At 41.3% G+C, this 27,371-nt stretch overlaps 2 protein-coding genes across 3 annotated transcripts in view; one reads left to right on the top strand and one right to left on the bottom strand.

Moving 5' to 3' along the window:
• Positions 1-27,371, top strand: part of FANCM (FA complementation group M) — an 811,954-nt gene that overhangs the window by 112,617 nt on the left and 671,966 nt on the right. The gene's annotated exons all lie outside the window — the stretch shown is intronic.
• The window catches only part of LOC128644974 (heme-binding protein 2), an 87,821-nt gene that overhangs the window by 23,900 nt on the left and 36,550 nt on the right, over positions 1-27,371 (bottom strand). For both annotated transcript variants that reach the window (XM_053697674.1, XM_053697675.1), the window contains exon 2: positions 14,807-14,898. In XM_053697674.1, coding sequence (XP_053553649.1) covers positions 14,807-14,898 — 92 coding nt within the window. The remainder of the gene's footprint in view (positions 1-14,806; positions 14,899-27,371) is intronic.

The raw sequence follows: 27,371 nt of genomic DNA, 5'->3' as shown, positions 1-27,371 counted from the left end.
GAAGTCGTAGACTCTCTCTGCCAGGAAGGAAAGAAATTTATCTGGTAAGCATAAATTACCGGTATATTTTTTATATATAAATTAAAAAAACAAAATATATATATAAATAAATAAATAATAATGTTTAGATATTGAGTATTTTTTTCTTGTCCTGCAGTCATTATTCGTGGACTCCACAGCTTGGTTATTAGTTTCCCAGGCGAAATGGCTTGTGGACTCTCACCACCTTAAGAAAATATAATTTATGCTTATATGATCAATTAATTTCTTTCTTGGTTGTGAGAGTCTGCAAGACCCCACCCATTGTATTTTTTCTAGCGTCAGTTCAAGTATTCACCTCTTAATTTCCTGCTCCTTTTTTCTGGTCTTATCCCATTCCTACCTTTCTTCTTCTCCTTGTTTGACTATACTTCAAACTAGTTTCCAGTAAGGTGGGACGGGTTTTTAAGGGCTTTTGACGTTTTTGGGAATCTTTGCCTCCTCCTAGTGGTCAGGAGTGGAATTTCCAGGAGTATTGGCTTGTAGACTCCACCATGAAATAAATTAATCAGATAAATTAATTAATCAGATAAGCATTATATATATATATATATATATATATATATATATATATATATATATATATATATATATATATATATATATATATATATATAAAAATATATATATATATATACATACATACATACATGCAGTGGATATAAAAAGTCTACACACCCCTGTTAAAATGTCAGGTTTCTGTGATGTAAAAAAATGAGACAAAGATAAATCATCTCAGAACTTTTTCCACCTTTAATGTGACCTATAAACTGTACAACTCAATTGAAAAACAAACAATCTTTCTCTTGTTAAGTGTAGTCAGTCCACGGGTCATCCATTACTTATGGGATTATATCTCTTCCCAACAGGAAGTTGCAAGAGGATTACCCAAGCAGAGCTGCTATATAGCTCCTCCCCTCACATGTCATATCCAGTCATTCTCTTGCAAGTCTCAACAAAGGAGGTTGTGAGAGGAGACAGGAGTTTTTTACTTAATTCTTCAATCAAAAGTTTGTTATTTTAAAATGGCACCGGAGTGTGCTGTTTTCTCTCTCAGGCAGTATTTAGAAGAAGAAAATCTGCCTGCGTTTTCTATGATCTTAGCAGACGTAACTAAGATCCACTGGCTGTTCTCGCACATTCTGAGGAGGGGTAACTTCAGAAAAGGCAATAGCATGCGGGGTCCTCCGCAAATGAGGTATGTGCAGTATAATATTTTCTAGGAATGGAATTGACTAAGAAAACACTGCCGTTACCCATATGACGTAAGTACAGCCTTTAATGCAGTAGTAGCGACTGGTATCAGGCTGTTAAATGTATGCGCAGTCGAGTTATTTTCTAGGGACTAGAATTTGACTGAGAAAATACTGTTAATACTGAAATAAATGTATAAGCCTTAACTGCAGTAGAAGCGACTGGTAGCAGGCTTAGTGATAACTTTACATAATACTGGAAAAGTTGTTTTTAAAACGTTTACTGGCATGTTATTCGTTTTGTGAGGTACTTTGGTGATAAATCTTTTTGGGCATGATTTTTTTCCACATGGCTGACGTTTATTTCTGCATAGAAACCGTTGTAACAGGTCTCCCACTGTTGTAATATGAGTGGGAGGGGCCTTTTTTTAGCGCCTTGTTGCGCAGATAAAATTCTAGCACAGTCTTCCTGCCTTTTCCTCCTTGATCCAGGACGTCTCCAGAGAGCTCAGGGGTCTTCAAAATTCATTTTTGAGGGAGGTAATCAGTCACAGCAGACCTGTGACAGTGTGTTTGACTGTGAGAAAAACGTTAAATCTAAAATTGATTATCCGGTTGTGGGTATTGAGGGGTTAATCATCCGTTTGCTAGTGGGTGCAATCCTCTGCTAAATTCATACATTTACTGTTAAAATTGTTGGCTATAACTGAATTAGTTCATTGTTATTTCAACTGTGGCAGTTTTTTTGTGTTTTTTAAAAAGCGCTGCTGCGTTTTTTCATATTGCTTGTAAATTCACTGAAAGTTTTTTTCCAAGCTTGCTAGCCTTCATTGCTAGTCTGTTAAACATGTCTGATACAGATGAATCTACTTGTTCATTATGTTTAAAAGCCAATGTGGAGCCCAATAGAAATTTGTGTACCAATTGTATTCATGTTACTTTAAATAAAAGTCAGTCTTTACCGGTAAAGAAATTATCACCAGACATCGAGGGGGAAGTTATGCCGTCTAACTCTCCTCACGTGTCAGTACCTTCACCTCCCGCTCAGGAGGTGCGTGAGATTGTGGCGCCAAGTACATCAAGGCCCTTACAAATCACTTTGCATGATATGGCTAATGTTATGAAAGAAGTATTATCTAATTTGCCTGAGTTAAGAGGCAAGCGCGATAGCTCTGGGTTTAGGACAGAGCGCGCCGACGACACAAGAGCCATGTCCGATACTGCGTCACAATTTGCAGAACATGAGGACGGAGAGCTTCATTCTGTGGGTGACGGATCTGATCCGGGGAGACCGGATTCAGAAATTTAAAATTTTAAATTTAAGCTTGAGAACCTCCGTGTATTGCTAGGGGAGGTGTTAGCGGCTCTGAATGATTGCGACACGGTGGCAATCCCAGAGAAATTATGTAGGCTGGATAAATACTATGCGGTACCGGTGTGTACTGACGTTTTTCCTATACCTAAAAGGCTTACAGAGATTATTAGCAAGGAGTGGGATAGACCCGGTGTGCCTTTTTCCCCTCCTCCGATATTTAGAAAAATGTTCCCAATAGACGCCACCACACGAGACTTATGGCAGACGGTCCCTAAGGTGGAGGGAGCAGTTTCTACTTTAGTCAAGCGTACCACTATCCCGGTGGAGGATAGTTGTGCTTTCTCAGATCCAATGGATAACAAATTAGAAGGTTACCTTAAGAAAATGTTTGTTCAACAAGGTTTTATATTACAGCCCCTTGCATGCATTGCGCCCGTCACTGCTGCGGCGGCATTCTGGTTTGAGTCTCTGGAAGAGGCTATTCGCACAGCTCCATTGGATGAGATTATGAACAAGCTTAAAGCCCTTAAGCTAGCTAATGCATTTGTTTCGGATGCCGTGGTGCATTTTACCAAACTAACGGCTAAGAACTCCGGATTCGCCATCCAGGCACGCAGAGCGCTATGGCTTAAATCCTGGTCAGCAGATGTAACTTCTAAAATCTAAATTGCTTAATATTCCTTTCAAAGGGCAAACCTTATTCGGGCCTGGCTTGAAAGAAATTATTGCTGACATTACTGGAGGTAAGGGTCACTCCCTTCCTCAGGACAGGGCCAAATCAAAGGCCAAACAGTCTAATTTTCGTGCCTTTCGTAATTTCAAGGCAGGAGCAGCATCAACTTCCTCCGCTCCAAAACAGGAAGGGACTGCTACTCGTTACAGACAGGGTTGGAAAAGCAACCAGTCCTGGAACAAGGGCAAGCAGGCCAGAAAACCTGCTGCTGCCCCTAAGACAGCATGAAGTAAGGGCCCCCTGTCCGGAAACGGATCTAGTGGGGGGCAGACTTTCTCTCTTCGCCCAAGCTTGGGCAAGAGATGTCCAGGATCCCTGGGCGTTGGAGATCATATCTCAGGGATATCTTCTGTACTTCAAGGCTTCTCCTCCACAAGGGAGATTTCATTTTTCAAGGTTATCAGCAAACCAAATTAAGAAAGAGGCGTTTCTACGCTGTGTACAAGACCTTATTAATGGGGGTGATCCACCCAGTTCCGCGGACGGAACAAGGGCAAGGATTTTATTCAAATCTGTTTGTGGTTCCCAAGAAAGAGGGAACCTTCAGACCAATCTTGGACTTAAAGATCCTAAAAAAGTTCCTAAGAGTTCCATCATTCAAAATGGAAACTATTCGAACCATCCTACCCATGATCCAAGAGGGTCAGTACATGACCACAGTGGACTTAAAGGATGCCTACCTTCACATACCGATTCACAAGGATCATTATCGGTATCTAAGATTTGCCTTCCTAGACAGGCATTACCAGTTTGTAGCTCTTCCCTTCGGGTTGGCTACGGCCCCAAGAATCTTTACAAAGGTTCTGGGCTCACTTCTGGCGGTACTAAGACCGCGAGGCATAGCGGTGGCTCCGTACCTAGACGACATTCTGATACAAGCGTCAAGTTTTCAAACTGCCAAGTCTCATACAGAGATAGTTCTGGCATTTATGAGGTCGCATGGATGGAAGGTGAACGTGGAAAAGAGTTCTCTATCACCACTCACAAGGGTTCCCTTCTTAGGGACTCTTATAGATTCTGTAGAGATGAAAATTTACCTGACGGAGGCCAGGTTATCAAAACTTCTAAATGCTTACCGTGCCCTTCATTCCATTCCACACCCGTCAGTAGCCCAGTGCATGGAAGTAATCGGCTTAATGGTAGCAGCAATGGACATAGTACCATTTGCGCGCCTGCATCTCAGACCGCTGCTATTATGCATGCTCAGTCAGTGGAATGGGGATTACTCAGATTTGTCCCCTCAAATAAATCTGGATCAAGAGACCAGGCATTCTCTTCTCTGGTGGCTTTCTCGACTTCATCTGTCCAAAGGGAAGACCTTTCGCAGGCCAGATTGGACGATTGTAACAACAGATGCCAGCCTTCTAGGTTGGGGCGCAGTCTGGAACTCCCTGAAGGCTCAGGGATCGTGGACTCAGGAGGAGAGACTCCTCCCAATAAATATTCTGGAATTAAGAGCGATATTCAATGCTCTTCTAGCTTGGCCTCAGTTGGCAACACTGAGGTTCATCAGATTTTAGTCGGACAATATCACGACTGTGGCTTACATCAACCATCAAGGGGGAACCAGGAGTTCCCTAGCGATGTTGGAAGTATCAAAGATAATTCGCTGGGCAGAGTCACAATTTGCAGAACATGAGGACGGAGAGCTTCATTCTGTGGGTGACGGATCTGATCCAGGGAGACCGGATTCAGAAATTTCAAATTTTAAATTTAAGCTTGAGAACCTCAGTGTATTGCTAAGGGAGGTATTAGCGGCTCTGAATGATTGCGACACGGTTGCAATCCCAGAGAAATTATGTAGGCTGGATAAATACTATGCGGTACCGGTGTGTACTGACGTTTTTCCTATACCTAAAAAGGCTTACAGAGATTATTAGCAAGGAGTGGGATAAACCCGGTGTGCCCTTTTCCCCTCCTCCGATATTTAGAAAAATGTTCCCAATAGACGCCACCACACGAGACTTATGGCAGACGGTCCCTAAGGTGGAGGGAGCAGTTTCTACTTTAGCTAAGCGTACCACTATCCCGGTGGAGGATAGTTGTGCTTTCTCAGATCCAATGGATAACAAATTAGAAGGTTACCTTAAGAAAATGTTTGTTCAACAAGGTTTTATATTACAGCCCCTTGCATGCATTGCGCCCGTCACTGCTGCAGTGGCATTCTGGTTTGAGTCTCTGGAAGAGGCTATTCGCACAGCTCCATTGGATGAGACTATGAACAAGCTTAAAGCCCTTAAGCTAGCTAATGCATTTGTTTCGGATGCCGTTGTGCATTTAACCAAACTAACGGCTAAGAACTCCGGATTCGCCATCCAGGCGCGCAGAGCGCTATGGCTTAAATCCTGGTCAGCAGATGTAACTTCTAAATCTAAATTGCTTAATATTCCTTTCAAAGGGCAAACCTTATTCGGGCCCGGCTTGAAGGAGATTATTGCTGACATTACTGGAGGTAAGGGTCACACCCTTCCTCAGGACAGGGCCAAATCAAAGGCCAAACAGTCTAATTTTCGTGCCTTTCGTAATTTCAAGGCAGGAGCAGCATCAACTTCCTCCGCTCCAAAACAGGAGGGAACTGCTGCTCGTTACAGACAGGGTTGGAAAGGCAACCAGTCCTGGAACAAAGGCAAGCAGGCCAGAAAGCCTACTTCTGCCCCTAAGACAGCATGAAGGAAGGGCCCCCTATCCGGAAACGGATCTAGTGGGGGGCAGACTTTCTCTCTTCGCCCAGGCCTGGGCAAGAGATGTCCAGGATCCCTGGACGTTGGAGATCATATCTCAGGGATACCTTCTGGACTTCAGATCTTCTCCTCCACAAGGGAGATTTCATCTGTCAAGGTTATCAACAAACCTAATAAAGAAAGAGGCATTCCTACAATGTGTACAAGACCTCTTAGTGATGGGAGTGATCCACCCAGTTCCGCGGATGGAACAGGGGCAAGGTTTTTATTCAAATCTGTTTGTGGTTCCCAAAAAAGAGGGAACCTTCAGACCAATCTTGGACTTAAAGATCTTAAACAAGTTCCTAAGGGTTCCATCGTTCAAAATGGAAACTATTCGAACCATCCTACCCATGATCCAGGAGGGCCAGGATATGACCACAGTGGACTTAAAGGATGCTTACCTTCACTTACCGATTCACAAAGATCATTATCGGTACCTAAGGTTTGCCTTTCTAGACAGGCATTACCAGTTTGTAGCTCTTCCCTTCGGGTTAGCTACGGCCCCGAGAATTTTTACAAAGGTTCTGGGCTCGCTTCTGGCGGTACTAAGACCGCGAGGCATAGCGGTGGCTCCGTACCTAGACGACATTCTGATACAAGCGTCAAGTTTTCAAAATGCAAAGTCTCATACAGAGATAGTTCTAGCATTTCTGAGGTCGCATGGGTGGAAAGTGAACATGGAAAAGAGTTCTCTGTTACCACTCACAAGGGTTCCCTTTCTAGGGACTCTTATAGATTCTGTAGAGATGAAAATTTACCTGACGGAGTCCAGGTTATCAAAAATCCTAAATGCTTGCCGTGTCCTTCATTCCATTCCAAGCCCATCAGTAGCTCAGTGCATGGAAGTAATCGGCTTAATGGTCGCGGCAATGGACATAGTGCCATTTGCGCGCCTGCATCTCAGACCGCTGCAGTTATGCATGCTAAGTCAGTGGAATGGGGATTACTCAGATCTGTCCCCTTTACTAAATCTGGACCAGGAGGCCAGAGATTCTCTTCTCTGGTGGTTGTCTCGGGTTCATCTGTCCAAAGGAATGACTTTTCGCAGACCAGATTTGACGATTGTAACAACAGATGCCAGCCTACTAGGCTGGGGCGCAGTCTGGAACTCCCTGAAGGCTCAGGGATCGTGGACTCAGGAGGAGAAACTCCTCCCAATAAACATTCTGGAATTAAGAGCAATATTCAATGCTCTTCTAGCTTGGCCTCAGTTAGCAACACTGAGGTTCATCAGATTTCAGTCGGACAACATCACGACTGTGGCTTACATTAATCATCAAGGGGGAACCAGGAGTTCCCTAGCGATGTTAGAAGTCTCGAAGATAATTCGCTGGGCAGAGTCTCACTCTTGCCACCTGTCAGCGATCTACATCCCAGGCGTGGAGAACTGGGAGGCGGACTTTCTAAGTCGCCAGACCTTTCATCCGGGGGAGTGGGAACTTCACCCGGAGGTATTTGCCCAACTGATTCTTCGTTGGGGCGAACCGGAACTGGATCTCATGGCATCTCGCCAGAACGCCAAGCTTCCTTGTTACGGATCCAGGTCCAGGGACCCGGGAGCGGTGCTGATAGATGCACTAGCAGCCCCTTGGGTTTTCAACATGGCTTATGTGTTTCCACCGTTTCCGTTGCTGCCTCGACTGATTGCCAGGATCAAACAGGAGAGAGCATCGGTGATTCTGATAGCGCCTGCGTGGCCACGCAGGACCTGGTATGCAGACCTAGTGGACATGTCGTCCTGTCCACCATGGTCTCTGCCTCTGAGGCAGGATCTTCTAATTCAGGGTCCTTTCAACCATCCAAGCCTAATTTCTCTGAGGCTGACTGCATGGAGATTGAACGCTTGATTCTATCAAAGCGTGGTTTCCCTGAGTCGGTTATTGATACATTAATACAGGCTCGAAAACCTGTTACCAGAAAAATTTACCATAAGATATGGCGTAAATATTTATATTGGCGTGAATCCAAGAGTTACTCATGGAGTAAGGTTAGGATTCCTAGGATATTGTCCTTTCTACAAGAGGGTTTAGAAAAGGGTTTATCCGCTAGTTCGTTAAAGGGACAGTTTTCTGCTCTGTCTATTCTTTTACACAAACGTCTGGCAGAGAATCCAGACGTCCAGGCTTTTTGTCAAGCTTTGGCTAGGATTAAGCCTGTGTTTAAAACTGTTGCTCCTCCGTGGAGCTTAAACTTGGTTCTTAAAGTTCTTCAGGGTGTTCCGTTTGAACCCCTTCATTCCATTGATATTAAGCTTTTATCTTGGAAAGTTCTGTTTTTGATGGCTATTTCCTCGGCTCGAAGAGTCTCTGAGTTATCTGCCTTACATTGTGATTCTCCTTATCTGATTTTTCATTCAGACAAGGTAGTTCTGCGTACTAAACCTAGGTTTTTACCTAAGGTTGTTTCTAACAGGAATATCAATCAAGAGATTGTTGTTCCATCATTATGTCCTAATCCTTCTTCAAAGAAGGAACGTCTTTTGCATAATCTGGACGTAGTCCGTGCCCTGAAGTTCTACTTACAGGCAACTAAAGATTTTCGGCAAACTTCTTCTCTGTTTGTCGTTTATTCTGGACAGAGGAGAGGTCAAAAGGCTTCGGCCACCTCTCTCTCTTTTTGGCTTCGTAGCATAATACGGTTAGCCTATGAGACTGCTGGACAGCAGCCCCCTGAAAGAATTACAGCTCATTCCACTAGAGCTGTGGCTTCCACCTGGGCCTTTAAGAATGAGGCCTCTGAACAGATTTGCAAGGCTGCAACTTGGTCTTCACTTCATACCTTTTCAAAATTTTACAAATTTGACACTTTTGCTTCTTCGGAGGCTGTTTTTGGGAGAAAGGTTCTACAGGCATTGGTTCCTTCTGTTTAATGTTCCTGCCTTGTCCCTCCCATCATCCGTGTACTTTAGCTTTGGTATTGGTATCCCATAAGTAATGGATGACCCGTGGACTGAACACACTTAACAAGAGAAAACATAATTTATGCTTACCTGATAAATTTATTTCTCTTGTAGTGTGTTCAGTCCACGGCCCGCCCTGTCTTTTTTGAGGCAGCTCTAAATTTTAATTGAAACTCCAGTCACCACTGCACCCTATAGTTTCTCCTTTCTCGTCTTGTTTCGGTCGAATGACTGGATATGACATGTGAGGGGAGGAGCTATATAGCAGCTCTGCTTGGGTGATCCTCTTGCAACTTCCTGTTGGGAAGGAGAATATATCCCATAAGTAATGGATGACCCGTGGACTGAACACACTACAAGAGAAATAAATTTATCAGGTAAGCATAAATTATGTTTTTTCAGCATGGCACATCTTGACTTGGCAAGATTTGCCCACTCTTCTTTGCAAAAGCACTCTAAATCTGTCAGAATGCGAGGGCATCTCCTGTGCACAGCCCTCTTCAGATCACCCCACAGATTTTAAATTGGATTCAGGTATGGGCTCTGGCTGGGCCATCCCAAAACTTTAATCTTCTTCTGGTGAAGCCATTCCTTTGTTGATTTGGATGTATGCTTTGGGTCGTTGTCATGCTGAAAGATGAAGTTCCTCTTCATGTTCAGCTTTCTAGCAGAAGCCTGAAGGTTTTGTGCCAATATTGTCTGGTATTTGGAACTGTTCATTATTCCCTCTACCTTGACTAAGGCCCCAGTTCCAGCTGAAGAAAAACAGCCCCAAAGCATGATGCTGACACCACCATGCTTCACTGTGGGTATGGTGTTCTTTTGGTGATATGCAGTGTTTTTGCGGCAAACATATCTTTTGGAATTATGGCCAAAAAGTTCAACTTTGGTTTCATCAAACCAGAACACCTTTTGCAACATGCTTTTGGGAAACTTCAGATGTGTTTTTGCAAATTTTAGCCTGGCTTGGATGTTTTTTTTTGTAAGAAAGGACTTCCGTCTTGCCACTCTACCCCATAGCCCAGACATATGAAGAATACGGGCGATTGTTGTCACATGTACCACACAGCCAGTACTTGCCAGATATTCCTGCAGCTCCTTTAATGTTGTTGTAGGCCTCTTGGTAGCCTTCCAGACCAGTTTTCTTCTCGTCTTTTCATCAATTTTGGAGGGACATCCAGTTCTTGGTAATGTCACTGTTGCACCATATTTTCTTCACTTGATGATGACTGTCTTCACTGTGTTCCATGGTATATCTAATGCCTTGGAAATTATTTTGTACCCTTCTCCTGACTGATACCTTTTAACAATGAGATCCCTCTGATGCTTTAGAAGCTCTCTGCGGACCATGGCTTTTGCTGTAGGATGCGACTAACAAAATGTCAGGAAAGACCTACTAGAACAGCTGAACTTTATTTGGGGTTAATCAGAGGCACTTTAAATGATGACAGGTGTGTACTGACTCCTATTTAACATGATTTTTAATGTGATTGCTTAATTCTGAACACAGCTACATCCCCAGTTATAAAAGGGTGTTCACACTTATGCAACCATATTATTTTAGTTTTTTATTTTTATTTCCCTTTACCTAAAATATTTCACTTTGTTTTATTAATTGAGTTGTACAGTTTATAGGTCACATTAAAGGTGGAAAAAGTTCTGAAATGATTTATCTTTGTCTAATTTTTTTACATCACAGAAACCTGACATTTTAACAGGGGTGTGTAGAATAAATTAACATCCTTTTTACCTATTTTCAATAGCCAAACTTCACCCACCATGTGCCTTATTTGAAGGAGCCAATTTGGGCTTTAGTCCAAAGACAACCAGGCTAGCATAGGTCATAAAGGTAGTATAATATGCATTGTTTTGCAGTTGTTTTCTGATAAAGTCAATAAGGGACATATATGTAGCAGACTTAGTTCTTCACAAATGTTGGTCTTGGTTCAGAACAATCTCTCTATTCATTGTCTCTCTGTCTTTTTTTTTTTTTTTAAGTATCTGTGCCTGTTTAATTTGTTCCTCCAAAAGCATATTGCTGTCTATGAGTCCAGACCACAGCAGACGCTCTTATCCCTCGGAGCAGCGTATGTGCTCGGAGAACAAGGGCCTTCACTTAGCGCAGGATTATACTTTGTGGTAATCTGATTTTCTACTTAGAGTTTGTTGTTATGTGTAAATACAAACTGTGGTGCATGTGATTCATTTATAGTTGTTCCCAAAAAAATAATAAACAAATAAATGAATACATAAGAATGTAAAAACATAACCAACTAAAAGGCTTTAATGGATACTACATTTTTGTATAAACATATCAAAAATACTCTGAGCTTTTTATTTGTTTTAAAAGTCCATTAAAAGGACAAGAAAATCCATTTCAGATGGAACATACAATTCAAACAACTTTCCATTTTAATTCTATTATTAAAAAACCCCCAGTGGGGCTTGAATCATGTCAGCAATTAACAAATAAGTCATTACCAGATGATACAAGCACCTTAGCAAGTGCTGTGTTTAAAATGCTGGTGCACAGTGCATACTTAAATACACTTTTGAAACAGCTATAGCTTTTATTAGAAGCATTTTTGCTAATACATTTATATTACAAAAATGCTTCTATTTAAAACTGAAATGCACCCATATGGGTTCCAATTTTGTCTTGAATGTCCCTTTAACAAAATCTTAAATAACACACATTTTGCTTTTTATTCAGAAATGGGATTCATAATAGTGAATCTAAGACAGAAATAGAAATAGTGTAGTGCTTTAAATTCTTAAAATAAGTCACCAGTGAAAGAGTAGTTTGTTTTAATATATATATATTCTTTTATAAAGTTATAAATGAAATGGCGTATAATAAAAATGTATTGTCCCAAACATTATTGCAAACTTTTATTCTGTATATAAGAAAGTATTTACATTTTCAAAAAAGCATTGTTTTTCAGTACATAGAATTTGTAAGGGGAAGCAGCTGCTATTTACTTTTTTTTTTCCCTCAACAAATCGAAGAAACATTTTTCAAGTGCATGAGATGATGATAGTAATGATTTACAACTACTAAAGTCATTGTGTTGACATACTCAAGTAGGATTTTTCCTGGTTAGTGCTCTTTAATCTTGTGGCTATAAGCACATTTTGCATCCTGTCACTAGTACATCTAGCTCATAATCTTGAGGCCTTAAAGGGTAGGGTTGCCACCTGTCCCTTAAAATACAGAACACTTATAAGTTACACATGCTGCAGGGTGTGCAGGGAGGCAGATGAATAGTGCTGTCCAGAAACACAAAACATGTTCCACCCTGCAGCATGTGTAACTCATAAGTGTCCAGGAAAACATGGCTGAGGTGGCAACTCTATTAAAGGGACATGATACCCAAATGCTGAAACACTTGGAAATGATGCAGCATAGCTGTAAAAAGTTGACTAGAAAATATCACCTGATCATCTCTATGTAAAAAAGGAAAGATATTTTACCTCAAAATGTCCTAAGTATTCATACCCCATTGCAAAGGATTTTAAGCAGCAAATCAGTATGCCTGTCCCGGGACCTGCCAGGGAGCATGCCTCATGCACACTCATGTTATTTCCCTATTCAGTTTAAGGAAGTTTACTGTGAAATCTCATGAGAGTTAAAGGGACAGTATTCACCAATTTTCATATAACTGCATGTAATAGACACTACTATACAGAATAATATGCACAGATACTGATATAAAAATCCAGTATAAAACCATTTAAAAACTTACTTAGAAGCTCCCAGTTTAGCTCTGTTGAAAAGGTTAGCTGAAACACTCACTGAAAGGGGCTGTATAGCAAAAACAGCAGACACTCCCCCCCTCCCCCAACCTCTGCATATGAAAAGACACTTTATACAAACAGGAGTAAGCTGGAGTAGGTATACATCTGTATACTTCTAAAACTTTGTGGCTTACATAGGAGTCTAAAATCAGAGCAATGTTATTTAAAAATAAGCAAAACTATACATTTAAAAAAAAAAAAACTGTATGGGCTATATAATTGGATCATCTACAAAACATTTATGCAAAGAAAAATCTAGTGTATAATGTCCCTTTAATGCAGCTTTAGTGAGCCAGTTAGTGACTGTCTTCTGTAGGCAGTTAGGGAGTGAAGATAAAACCATAGCTCAATGATTAGAGTATAGTACTTAGGTATCCATATTCAGTGAAACACCCTGCATGGTTTATCCCATTTTTAGGAGAGTTAGCTGCAAGATAGGTAATGCGTGTCAATTGCAAATGTTATCTACACTTAATGCTTTATTTAAATAGCTTATAATAATTTTGTTGTATGATGCACCTTTAAAAGAAATACCTAGGTAGACGTCAGGAGCACTACATGGCAGAAAAAAGTGCTGCCAACTAGTGCTCTTACAAAAGGATAACAATCTTGCAAAACTACTGCCATATAGTGCTCCAGAAATGGCATACGTCACTGCTTTTCAACAAAAGATGCCAAGAGAACAAAAACACATTGATAATAAAAGTAAATTAGAAAGTTGTTTAAAGTCACATGCTCTATCTGAATCATGAAAGAAGCATTTTGGTTTTCATATCCTTTTAAGATGCATTGTCACATGGTTGAGTACTTAGAAGCAATATTTGCATAATATTTTTTGTAAAGAACTTTTCCAAATATGATCTGCTTTTAAATCACCTAGAAACAGCAATATATTCACTAAAATGTCACAGCCTGGTATATTTTGTTAATAGTAGTAGTTTCTACCATTGGGAATAGCATACGCATTGCATTTAGAATTTCTTTGATGCGTTTTATTTATTACATTAAAACCACTGCATTTATTCTTTCATGTCATTTTAGCTTAATAAGCATCATTCTCAGGCAGTAACATTAAACATGTAAGACTATAAATCAGCTTTAATGATTTAAAGGGACATTAAACACTAAATTAATGATAATGAATGATACATTCAAAGAAAAGATTAGTCTGAGAATAACATATAGATGTATTTTATAAAGTTTAATTAGCTGTTTAAATATTGACAAAGTAAGTGTATGCTCTATCTGAATCATGAACTATTTTTTTACTTTAGTGTCCCTTTAAAGGAACATTAATCACTTTGTAATCTAAAATTTTATAGTTATATGCAGTAAAGATACTTTGCAATATAATTTCACTATTTTGTTTCTTTTTCCTTTAATTTAATTCTGAAATTTGTGGACTTTCCACTTCCTGTTAAAAATGGAAGTACAGATTCCATATTCTATTTATAATACCGTATTCTACACTCCAGTGACCTATCTATAACTGTTCCTTATTGGCCTTGGCAGAGAGAGAAATATTTAAACTAGTATAACTGTTAAAAGAAAAAAGTCTGCACATTGTCATGTTTTAAACATTAAATAAATGCTAGACAGAATTATGTATTTAAAGTCCCTGTGGAGATAAAGAAACAATACACAGCTTAAAGGGACATGAAACTTTTTTTTTAAACATCTTTCCAATATACGTATATGATCTAATTTGTTTTGTTCTTTTCGTATCTTTTGTTGACAATCATACCTAGGTAGGATCATGAAGCTGCTGATTGGTGGCTGCACATTTATGCATCATGTCATTGGCTCACCCAATGTGTTTAGCTAACTTCCAGTATTGCATTGCTACTTCTTCAGCAAAAATATACCAAGAGAATGAAGCAAATCAGACAATAGAAATAAATTGGAAAGACATTTAAAATGGTATCCTCTATCTAAATAAGAAAACATTTGGTTTTCATGTCCCTTTAATGTTTACACATCTTATTATGTAAGTTAATCAGTGTGATTATCTCTTATTGAGCGGTATTATTTAGTGATACAACATACAGGATTTTGTTGGATCTGTACATAAAGAAAAGTGTGAAGATTATGATCAGAAATTCCAACCTTTTCTTTGCGACTCAGCAGCAAGTAAGGCACCCTCTGTCTTTCTTCATTTCGACTATTTCTTGTTAACTGTTGGATTGGCTCAGCCATCTCTGTGAGCAAAAAAATAAAATAAAAAATGGAACTGTCATTTATAATGTTAGCTTATATTAAAAGATTGTTATTGTGTCTAACAAATTAACAGAGTCTGAGCAGATAGATATTAACACTGCACAGTTTTGCATGGAAACTCAAATCTTATCAGTTAGTCTGTATCTTGTATGTATCCATATGTGTCTTGGGGGGAATAATGAAGAAATTTAAGGGGCAATCATTGTATTGCATAGTTTATTAAATAAGAAATGCTATTTTAGTAAAAATTTAAAAAAAAATAAAAAATCACATTTTATTTCTCTTGTTAAGTGTATCCAGTCCACGGATCATCCATTACTTATGGGATATTAACTCCTCCCCAACAGGAAGTGCAAGAGGATTCACCCATCAGAGCTGCTATATAGCTCCTCCCCTAACTGCCATTCCCAGTCATTCTCTTGCACTCAACGAATAGATAGGATGTGTGAGAGGACTGTGGTGATTATACTTAGTTTCATACCTTCAATCAAAAGTTTGTTATTTTATAATAGCACCGGAGTGTGTTATTCCTTCTCTGGTAGAATTTGAAGAAGAATCTACCTGAGTTTTTCTATGATTTTAGCCGGAGTAGTTAAGATCATATTGCTGTTTCTCGGCCATCTGAGGAGAGGTAAACTTCAGATCAGGGGACAGCGGGCAGATTAATCTGCAAAGAGGTATGTAGCAGCTTATTATTTTCTGACAATGGAATTGATGAGAAAATTCTGCCATACTGATATAATGTAAACTCAGCCTTAAATGCAGTAGCAGCAACTGGTATCAGGCTGTCATGTATGTATATTTTACACTTCAGTATTCTGGGGAATGGCACTTCACTGGAATTATACTGTATGCATAAAACTTTAGCCTAATTTGCAGGGACTAGCAACAGGCTTTTTAATAACACTCAATTTATTAATGTTAAACGTTTTTTGCTGGCATGTAAAATCGTTTAATTTTCTGAGGTACTGGGTGAAAAAATGTTTTGGGCACTATTTTTTTCCACTTGGCAGTCGTTTTATTTAATTTATGACAGTTTACTGATCTCTCTCACTGTTATGTGTGATGGGGAGGGACCTTTTTTGGTGCTTTTGCTACGCATCAAAAAATTCAGTCAGAAGTTTATTGTCTTCCCTGCATGATCCGGTTCATCTCTACAGAACTCAGGGGTCTTCAAAACTTGTTTTGAGGGAGGTAATCACTCACAGCAGAGCTGTGAGATTGTAGTTGACTGTGATAAAAAAACGTTTATTTCTGTATTTTTTTTTTTTTTTTTTTCTGCTATCAGGGTTAGTTATCCTTTGCTAATGGGAGCAATCCTTTGCTAAAATTGTGTTTTTTACAAAGATTTGATGCTATAACTTTTCAGTTTATTAATTTTCAACTGTCATAACTTTTTCTGTGCTTCTTATAGGCACAGTACGTTTTCATATTATAGTAAATTACTTGAAAAGTATTTCCAAGTTGCTAGTTTATTTGCTAGTGTGTTAAACATGTCTGATTCAGAGGAAGATATCTGTGCTATATGTGCTAAAGCCAAAGTGGAGCCCAATAGAAATTTATGTACTAACTGTATTGATGCTACTTTAAATAAAAGTCAATCTGTACAAATTGAACATATTTCACCAAACAACGAGGGGAGAGTTATGCCGACTAACTCGCCTCACGTGTCAGTACCTGCATCTCCCGCTCGGGAGGTGCGTGATATTGTAGCGCCGAGTACATCTGGGCGGCCATTACAAATCACATTACAGGATATGGCTACTGTTATGACTGAAGTTTTGGCTAAATTACCAGAACTAAGAGGTAAGCGTGATCACTCTGGGGTGAGAACAGAGTGCGCTGATAATATTAGGGCCATGTCAGACACTGCGTCACAATTTGCAGAACATGAGGACGGAGAGCTTCATTCTGCGGGTGACGGTTCTGATCCAAACAAACTGGATTCAGATATTTCAAATTTTAAATTTAAGCTGGAAAACCTCCGTGTATTACTAGGGGAGGTGTTAGCGGCTCTGAATGATTGTAACACAGTTGCAATACCAGAGAAAATGTGTAGGTTGGATAAATATTTTGCGGTACCCGGCGAGTACTGACGTTTTTCCTATACCTAAGAGACTTACTGAAATTGTTACTAAGGAGTGGGATAGACCCGGTGTGCCGTTCTCACCCCCTCCGATATTTAGAAAGATGTTTCCAATAGACGCCACCACACGGGACTTATGGCAAACGGTCCCTAAGGTGGAGGGAGCAGTTTCTACTTTAGCTAAGCGTACCACTATCCCGGTGGAGGATAGCTGTGCCTTTTCAGATCCAATGGATAAAAAGTTAGAGGGTTACCTTAAGAAAATGTTTGTTCAACAAGGTTTTATATTGCAACCTCTTGCATGCATTGCGCCTGTCACAGCTGCAGCAGCATTTTGGTTTGAGTCTCTGGAAGAGACACTTGAATCAGCTCCATTAGATGAGATTACACACAAGCTTAAAGCCCTTAAGTTAGCTAACTCATTTCTCCAACATAGGTGTGTCCGGTCCACGGCGTCATCCTTACTTGTGGGGATATTCTCCTCCCCAACAGGAAATGGCAAAGAGCCCAGCAAAGCTGGTCACATGATCCCTCCTAGGCTCCGCCTACCCCAGTCATTCTCTTTGCCGTTGTACAGGCAACATCTCCACGGAGATGGCTTAGAGTTTTTTAGTGTTTAACTGTAGTTTTTATTATTCAATCAAGAGTTTGTTATTTTAAAATAGTGCTGGTATGTACTATTTACTCAGAAACAGAAAAGAGATGAAGATTTCTGTTTGTATGAGGAAAATGATTTTAGCAACAGTAACTAAAATCCATGGCTGTTCCACACAGGACTGTTGAGAGGAATTAACTTCAGTTGGGGGAACAGGGAGCAGTCTCTTGCTGCTTGAGGTATGACACACTCTAACAAGACGATGTAATGCTGGAAGCTGTCATTTTCCCTATGGGATCCGGTAAGCCATGTTTATTAAGATTGTAAATAAGGGCTTCACAAGGGCTTATTAAGACTGTAGACTTTTTCTGGGCTAAATCGATTCATTATTAACACATATTTAGCCTTGAGGAATCATTTAATCTGGGTATTTTGATAAGTTTATATCGGCAGGCACTTTTTTAGACACCTTTCTCTTTAGGGGCTTTCCCAAATCATAGGCAGAGCCTCATTTTCGCGCCGGTGTTGCGCACTTGTTTTTGAGAGGCATGACATGCAGTCGCATGTGTGAGGAGCTCTGATACATAGAAAAGACTTTCTGAAGGCGTCATTTGGTATCGTATTCCCCTTTGGGCTTGGTTGGGTCTCAGCAAAGCAGACACCAGGGACTGTAAAGGGGTTAAAGTTAAGAACGGCTCCGGTTCCGTTATTTTAAGGGTTAAAGCTTCCAAATTTGGGGTGCAATACTTTTAAGGCTTTAAGACACTGTGGTGAAATTTTGGTGAATTTTGAACAATTCCTTCATATTTCTCCAACATAGGTGTGTCCGGTCCACGGCGTCATCCTTACTTGTGGGATATTCTCTTCCCCAACAGGAAATGGCAAAGAGCCCAGCAAAGCTGGTCACATGATCCCTCCTAGGCTCCGCCTACCCCAGTCATTCTCTTTGCCATTGTACAGGCAACATCTCCACGGAGATGGCTTAGAGTTTTTTAGTGTTTAACTGTAGTTTTTATTATTCAATCAAGAGTTTGTTATTTTAAAATAGTGCTGGTAGGTACTATTTACTCAGAAACAGAAAAGAGATGAAGATTTCTGTTTGTATGAGGAAAATGATTTTAGCAACCGTCACTAAAATCCATGGCTGTTCCACACAGGACTGTTGAGAGCAATTAACTTCAGTTGGGGGAACAGTGAGCAGTCTCTTGCTGCTTGAGGTATGACACATTCTAACAAGACGATGTAATGCTGGAAGCTGTCATTTTCCCTATGGGATCCGGTAAGCCATGTTTATTACGATCGTAAATAAGGGCTTCAAAAAGGGCTTATTAAGACTGTAGACTTTTTCTGGGCTAAATCGATTCATTATTAACACATATTTAGCCTTGAGGAATCATTTTATCTGGGTATTTTGATATAATAATATCGGCAGGCACTGTTTTAGACACCTTATTCTTTAGGGGCTTTCCCAAAGCATAGGCAGAGCCTCATTTTCGATGGATCTGATGGCCTCTCGTCAGAACTTCAAAGTTCCTTGCTACGGGTCCAGATCCAGGGATCCCAAGGCGGCTCTAGTGGATGCACTAGTAGCACCTTGGACCTTCAAACTAGCTTATGTGTTCCCGCCGTTTCCTCTCATCCCCAGGCTGGTAGCCAGGATCAATCAGGAGAGGGCGTCGGTGATCTTGATAGCTCCTGCGTGGCCACGCAGGACTTGGTATGCAGATCTGGTGAATATGTCATCGGCTCCACCTTGGAAGCTACCTTTGAGACGAGACCTTCTTGTTCAGGGTCCGTTCGAACATCCGAATCTGGTTTCACTCCAGCTGACTGCTTGGAGATTGAACGCTTGATCTTATCGAAGCGAGGGTTCTCAGATTCTGTTATCGATACTCTTGTTCAGGCCAGAAAGCCTGTAACTAGAAAGATTTACCACAAAATTTGGAAAAAATATATCTGTTGGTGTGAATCTAAAGGATTCCCTTGGGACAAGGTTAAGATTCCTAGGATTCTATCCTTCCTTCAAGAAGGATTGGAAAAAGGATTATCTGCAAGTTCCCTGAAGGGACAGATTTCTGCCTTGTCTGTGTTACTTCACAAAAAGCTGGCCGCTGTGCCAGATGTTCAAGCCTTTGTTCAGGCTCTGGTTAGAATTAAGCCTGTTTACAAACCTTTGACTCCTCCTTGGAGTCTCAATTTAGTTCTTTCAGTTCTTCAGGGGGTTCCGTTTGAACCCTTACATTCCGTTGATATTAAGTTATTATCTTGGAAAGTTTTGTTTTTAGTTGCAATTTCTTCTGCTAGAAGAGTTTCAGAATTATCTGCTCTGCAATGTTCTCCTCCTTATCTGGTGTTCCATGCAGATAAGGTGGTTTTACGTACTAAACCTGGTTTTCTTCCAAAAGTTGTTTCTAACAAAAACATTAACCAGGAGATTATCGTACCTTCTCTGTGTCCGAAACCAGTTTCAAAGAAGGAACGTTTGTTGCACAATTTGGATGTTGTTCGCGCTCTAAAATTCTATTTAGATGCTACAAAGGATTTTAGACAAACATCTTCCTTGTTTGTTGTTTATTCCGGTAAAAGGAGAGGTCAAAAAGCAACTTCTACCTCTCTCTCTTTTTGGATTAAAAGCATCATCAGATTGGCTTACGAGACTGCCGGACGGCAGCCTCCCGAAAGAATCACAGCTCATTCCACTAGGGCTGTGGCTTCCACATGGGCCTTCAAGAACGAGGCTTCTGTTGATCAGATATGTAGGGCAGCGACTTGGTCTTCACTGCACACTTTTACCAAATTTTACAAGTTTGATACTTTTGCTTCTTCTGAGGCTATTTTTGGGAGAAAGGTTTTGCAAGCCGTGGTGCCTTCCATTTAGGTGACCTGATTTGCTCCCTCCCTTCATCCGTGTCCTAAAGCTTTGGTATTGGTTCCCACAAGTAAGGATGACGCCGTGGACCGGACACACCTATGTTGGAGAAAACAGAATTTATGTTTACCTGATAAATTACTTTCTCCAACGGTGTGTCCGGTCCACGGCCCGCCCTGGTTTTTTTAATCAGGTCTGATAATTTATTTTCTTTAACTACAGTCACCACGGTACCATATGGTTTCTCCTATGCAAATATTCCTCCTTAACGTCGGTCGAATGACTGGGGTAGGCGGAGCCTAGGAGGGATCATGTGACCAGCTTTGCTGGGCTCTTTGCCATTTCCTGTTGGGGAAGAGAATATCCCACAAGTAAGGATGACGCCGTGGACCGGACACACCGTTGGAGAAAGTAATTTATCAGGTAAACATAAATTCTGTTTTTTTCGCAATTGCAGTAATAAAGTGTGTTCAGTTTAAAATTTAAAGTGACAGTAACGGTTTTATTTTAAAACGTTTTTTGTACTTTGTTATCAAGTTTATGCCTGTTTAACATGTCTGAACTACCAGATAGACTGTGTTCTGAATGTGGGGAAGCCAGAGTTCCTTCTCATTTAAATAAATGTGATTTATGTGACAATGACAATGATGCCCAAGATGATTCCTCAAGTGAGGGGAGTAAGCATGGTACTGCATCATTCCCTCCTTCGTCTACACGAGTCTTGCCCACTCAGGAGGCCCCTAGTACATCTAGCGCGCCAATACTCCTTACTATGCAACAATTAACGGCTGTAATGGATAATTCTGTCAAAAACATTTTAGCCAAAATGCACACTTATCAGCGTAAGCGCGACTGCTCTGTTTTAGATACTGAAGAGCATGACGACGCTGATAATAATGGTTCTGAAGGGCCCCTAAACCAGTCTGATGGGGCCAGGGAGGTTTTGTCTGAGGGAGAAATTACTGATTCAGGGAACATTTCTCAACAAGCTGAACCTGATGTGATTACGTTTAAATTTAAGTTGGAACATCTCCGCATTCTGCTTAAGGAGGTATTATCCACTCTGGATGATTGTGACAAGTTGGTCATCCCAGAGAAACTATGTAAAATGGACAAGTTCCTAGAGGTCCCGGGGCTCCCAGAAGCTTTTCCTATACCCAAGCGGGTGGCGGACATTGTAAATAAAGAATGGGAAAGGCCCGGTATTCCTTTCGTCCCTCCCCCCATTTTTAAAAAATTGTTTCCTATGGTCGACCCCAGAAAGGACTTATGGCAGACAGTCCCCAAGGTCGAGGGAGCGGTTTCCACTTTAAACAAACGCACCACTATACCCATAGAAGATAGTTGTGCTTTCAAAGATCCTATGGATAAAAAATTAGAAGGTTTACTTAAAAAGATGTTTGTTCAGCAGGGTTACCTTCTACAACCAATTTCATGCATTGTCCCTGTCGCTACAGCCGCGTGTTTCTGGTTCGATGAGCTGGTAAAGGCGGTCGATAGTGATTCTCCTCCTTATGAGGAGATTATGGACAGAATCAATGCTCTCAAATTGGCTAATTCTTTCACCCTAGACGCCACTTTGCAATTGGCTAGGTTAGCGGCTAAGAATTCTGGGTTTGCTATTGTGGCGCGCAGAGCGCTTTGGTTGAAATCTTGGTCAGCTGATGCGTCTTCCAAGAACAAGCTACTTAACATTCCTTTCAAGGGGAAAACACTGTTTGGCCCTGACTTGAAAGAGATTATCTCTGATATCACTGGGGGTAAGGGCCATGCCCTTCCTCAGGATCGGCCTTTCAAGGCCAAAAATAAACCTAATTTTCGTCCCTTTCGTAGAAACGGACCAGCCCAAAGTGCTACGTCCTCTAAGCAAGAGGGTAATACTTCTCAAGCCAAGCCAGCTTGGAGACCAATGCAAGGCTGGAACAAGGGAAAGCAGGCCAAGAAACCTGCCACTGCTACCAAGACAGCATGAAAGGTTGGCCCCCGATCCGGGACCGGATCTGGTGGGGGGCAGACTCTCTCTCTTCGCTCGGGCTTGGGCAAGAGATGTTCTGGATCCTTGGGCGCTAGAAATAGTCTCCCAAGGTTATCTTCTGGAATTCAAGGGGCTTCCCCCAAGGGGGAGGTTCCACAGGTCTCAGTTGTCTTCAGACCACATAAAAAGACAGGCATTCTTACGTTGTGTAGAAGACCTGTTAAAAATGGGAGTGATTCATCCTGTTCCATTAGGAGAACAAGGGATGGGGTTCTACTCCAATCTGTTCATAGTTCCCAAAAAAGAGGGAACGTTCAGACCAATCTTAGATCTCAAGATCTTAAACAAGTTTCTCAAGGTTCCATCGTTCAAAATGGAAACCATTCAAACAATTCTTCCTTCCATCCAGGAAGGTCAATTCATGACCACGGTGGATTTAAAGGATGCGTATCTACATATTCCTATCCACAAGGAACATCATCGGTTCCTAAGGTTCGCATTCCTGGACAAGCATTACCAGTTCGTGGCGCTTCCTTTCGGATTAGCCACTGCTCCAAGGATTTTCACAAAGGTACTAGGGTCCCTTCTAGCTGTGCTAAGACCAAGGGGCATTGCTGTAGTACCTTACTTGGACGACATTCTGATTCAAGCGTCGTCCCTTCCTCAAGCAAAGGCTCACACGGACATTGTCCTGGCCTTTCTCAGATCTCACGGATGGAAAGTGAACGTGGAAAAGAGTTCTCTATCTCCGTCAACAAGGGTTCCCTTCTTGGGGACAATAATAGACTCCTTAGAAATGAGGATTTTTCTGACAGAGGCCAGAAAAACAAAACTTCTAGACTCTTGTCGGATACTTCATTCCGTTCCTCTTCCTTCCATAGCGCAGTGCATGGAAGTGATAGGTTTGATGGTAGCGGCAATGGACATAGTTCCTTTTGCGCGCATTCATCTAAGACCATTACAACTGTGCATGCTCAGTCAGTGGAATGGGGACTATACAAACTTGTCTCCGAGGATACAAGTAAATCAGAGGACCAGAGACTCACTCCGTTGGTGGCTGTCCCTGGACAACCTGTCACAAGGGATGACCTTCCGCAGACCAGAGTGGGTCATTGTCACGACCGACGCCAGTCTGATGGGCTGGGGCGCGGTCTGGGGATCCCTGAAAGCTCAGGGTCTTTGGTCTCGGGAAGAATCTCTTCTACCGATAAATATTCTGGAACTGAGAGCGATATTCAATGCTCTCAAGGCTTGGCCTCAGCTAGCGAGGGCCAAGTTCATACGGTTTCAATCAGACAACATGACAACTGTTGCGTACATCAACCATCAGGGGGGAACAAGGAGTTCCCTGGCGATGGAAGAAGTGACCAAAATCATTCTATGGGCGGAGTCTCACTCCTGCCACCTGTCTGCTATCCACATCCCAGGAGTGGAAAATTGGGAAGCGGATTTTCTGAGTCGTCAGACATTGCATCCGGGGGAGTGGGAACTCCATCCGGAAATCTTTGCCCAAGTCACTCAACTGTGGGGCATTCCAGACATGGATCTGATGGCCTCTCGTCAGAACTTCAAAGTTCCTTGCTACGGGTCCAGATCCAGGGATCCCAAGGCGGCTCTAGTGGATGCACTAGTAGCACCTTGGACCTTCAAACTAGCTTATGTATTCCCGCCGTTTCCTCTCATCCCCAGGCTGGTAGCCAGGATCAATCAGGAAAGGGCGTCGGTGATCTTGATAGCTCCTGCGTGGCCACGCAGGACTTGGTATGCAGATCTGGTGAATATGTCATCGACTCCACCATGGAAGCTACCTTTGAGACGAGACCTTCTTGTTCAAGGTCCGTTCGAACATCCGAATCTGGTCTCACTCCAGCTGACTGCTTGGAGATTGAACGCTTGATCTTATCGAAGCGAGGGTTCTCAGATTCTGTTATCGATACTCTTGTTCAGGCCAGAAAGCCTGTAACTAGAAAGATTTACCACAAAATTTGGAAAAAATATATCTGTTGGTGTGAATCTAAAGGATTCCCTTGGGACAAGGTTAAGATTCCTAAGATTCTATCCTTCCTTCAAGAAGGATTGGAAAAAGGATTATCTGCAAGTTCCCTGAAGGGACAGATTTCTGCCTTGTCTGTGTTACTTCACAAAAAGCTGGCAGCTGTGCCAGATGTTCAAGCCTTTGTTCAGGCTCTGGTTAGAATCAAGCCTGTTTACAAACCTTTGACTCCTCCTTGGAGTCTCAACTTAGTTCTTTCAGTTCTTCAGGGGGTTCCGTTTGAACCCTTACATTCCGTTGATATTAAGTTATTATCTTGGAAAGTTTTGTTTTTGGTTGCAATTTCTTCTGCTAGAAGAGTTTCAGAATTATCTGCTCTGCAGTGTTCTCCTCCTTATCTGGTGTTCCATGCAGATAAGGTGGTTTTACGTACTAAACCTGGTTTTCTTCCAAAAGTTGTTTCTAACAAAAACATTAACCAGGAGATAGTCGTGCCTTCTTTGTGTCCGAAACCAGTTTCGAAGAAGGAACGTTTGTTGCACAATTTGGATGTTGTTCGCGCTCTAAAATTCTATTTAGATGCTACAAAGGATTTTAGACAAACATCTTCCTTGTTTGTTGTTTATTCCGGTAAAAGGAGAGGTCAAAAAGCAACTTCTACCTCTCTCTCTTTTTGGATTAAAAGCATCATCAGATTGGCTTACGAGACTGCCGGACGGCAGCCTCCCGAAAGAATCACAGCTCATTCCACTAGGGCTGTGGCTTCCACATGGGCCTTCAAGAACGAGGCTTCTGTTGATCAGATATGTAGGGCAGCGACTTGGTCTTCACTGCACACTTTTACCAAATTTTACAAGTTTGATACTTTTGCTTCTTCTGAGGCTATTTTTGGGAGAAAGGTTTTGCAAGCCGTGGTGCCTTCCATCTAGGTGACCTGATTTGCTCCCTCCCATCATCCGTGTCCTAAAGCTTTGGTATTGGTTCCCACAAGTAAGGATGACGCCGTGGACCGGACACACCTATGTTGGAGAAAACAGAATTTATGTTTACCTGATAAATTACTTTCTCCAACGGTGTGTCCGGTCCACGGCCCGCCCTGGTTTTTTAATCAGGTCTGATAATTTATTTTCTTTAACTACAGTCACCACGGTTTCATATGGTTTCTCCTATGCAAATATTCCTCCTTAACGTCGGTCGAATGACTGGGGTAGGCGGAGCCTAGGAGGGATCATGTGACCAGCTTTGCTGGGCTCTTTGCCATTTCCTGTTGGGGAGGAGAATATCCCCACAAGTAAGGATGACGCCGTGGACCGGACACACCGTTGGAGAAAGTAATTTATCAGGTAAACATAAATTCTGTTTTTTCTCTTGTTAAGTGTATCCAGTCCACGGATCATCCATTACTTATGGGATATTAACTCCTCCCCAACAGGAAGTGCAAGAGGATTCACCCAGCAGAGCTGCTATATAGCTCCTCCCCTAACTGCCATTACCAGTCATTCTCTTGCACCCAACGAATAGATAGGATGTGTGAGAGGACTGTGGTGATTATACTTAGTTTCATACCTTCAATCAAAAGTTTGTTATTTTATAATAGCACCGGAGTGTGTTATTCCTTCTCTGGTAGAATTTGAAGAAGAATCTACCTGAGTTTTTCTATGATTTTAGCCGGAGTAGTTAAGATCATATTGCTGTTTCTCGGCCATCTGAGGAGAGGTAAACTTCAGATCAGGGGACAGCGGGCAGATTAATCTGCAAAGAGGTATGTAGCAGCTTATTATTTTCTGACAATGGAATTGATGAGAAAATTCTGCCATACCGATATAATGTAAACTCAGCCTTAAATGCAGTAGCAGCAACTGGTATCAGGCTGTCATGTATGTATATTTTACACTTCAGTATTCTGGGGAATGGCACTTCACTGGAATTATACTGTATGCATAAAACTTTAGCCTAATTTGCAGGGACTAGCAACAGGCTTTTTAATAACACTCAATTTATTAATGTTAAACGTTTTTTGCTGGCATGTAAAATCGTTTAATTTTCTGAGGTACTGGGTGAAAAAATGTTTTGGGCACTATTTTTTTCCACTTGGCAGTCGTTTTATTTAATTTATGACAGTTTACTGATCTCTCTCACTGTTATGTGTGAGGGGGAGGGGCCTTTTTTGGTGCTTTTGCTACGCATCAAAAAATTCAGTCAGAAGTTTATTGTCTTCCCTGCATGATCCGGTTCATCTCTACAGAACTCAGGGGTCTTCAAAACTTATTTTGAGGGAGGTAATCACTCACAGCAGAGCTGTGAGATTGTAGTTGACTGTGATAAAAAAACGTTTATTTCTGTATTTTTTTTTTTTTTTCTGCTATCAGGGTTAGTTATCCTTTGCTAATGGGAGCAATCCTTTGCTAAAATTGTGTTTTTTACAAAGATTTGATGCTATAACTTTTCAGTTTATTAATTTTCAACTGTCATAACTTTTTCTGTGCTTCTTATAGGCACAGTACGTTTTCATATTATAGTAAATTACTTGAAAAGTATTTCCAAGTTGCTAGTTTATTTGCTAGTGTGTTAAACATGTCTGATTCAGAGGAAGATATCTGTGCTATATGTGCTAAAGCCAAAGTGGAGCCCAATAGAAATTTATGTACTAACTGTATTGATGCTACTTTAAATAAAAGTCAATCTGTACAAATTGAACATATTTCACCAAACAACGAGGGGAGAGTTATGCCGACTAACTCGCCTCACGTGTCAGTACCTGCATCTCCCGCTCGGGAGGTGCGTGATATTGTAGCGCCGAGTACATCTGGGCGGCCATTACAAATCACATTACAGGATATGGCTACTGTTATGACTGAAGTTTTGGCTAAATTACCAGAACTAAGAGGTAAGCGTGATCACTCTGGGGTGAGAACAGAGTGCGCTGATAATATTAG

The sequence above is a fragment of the Bombina bombina genome, chromosome 1, assembly GCF_027579735.1.
Source record: "Bombina bombina isolate aBomBom1 chromosome 1, aBomBom1.pri, whole genome shotgun sequence".
Lineage (NCBI taxonomy): Eukaryota > Metazoa > Chordata > Amphibia > Anura > Bombinatoridae > Bombina > Bombina bombina.
This window is presented reverse-complemented; position numbering and strand designations above follow the sequence as displayed.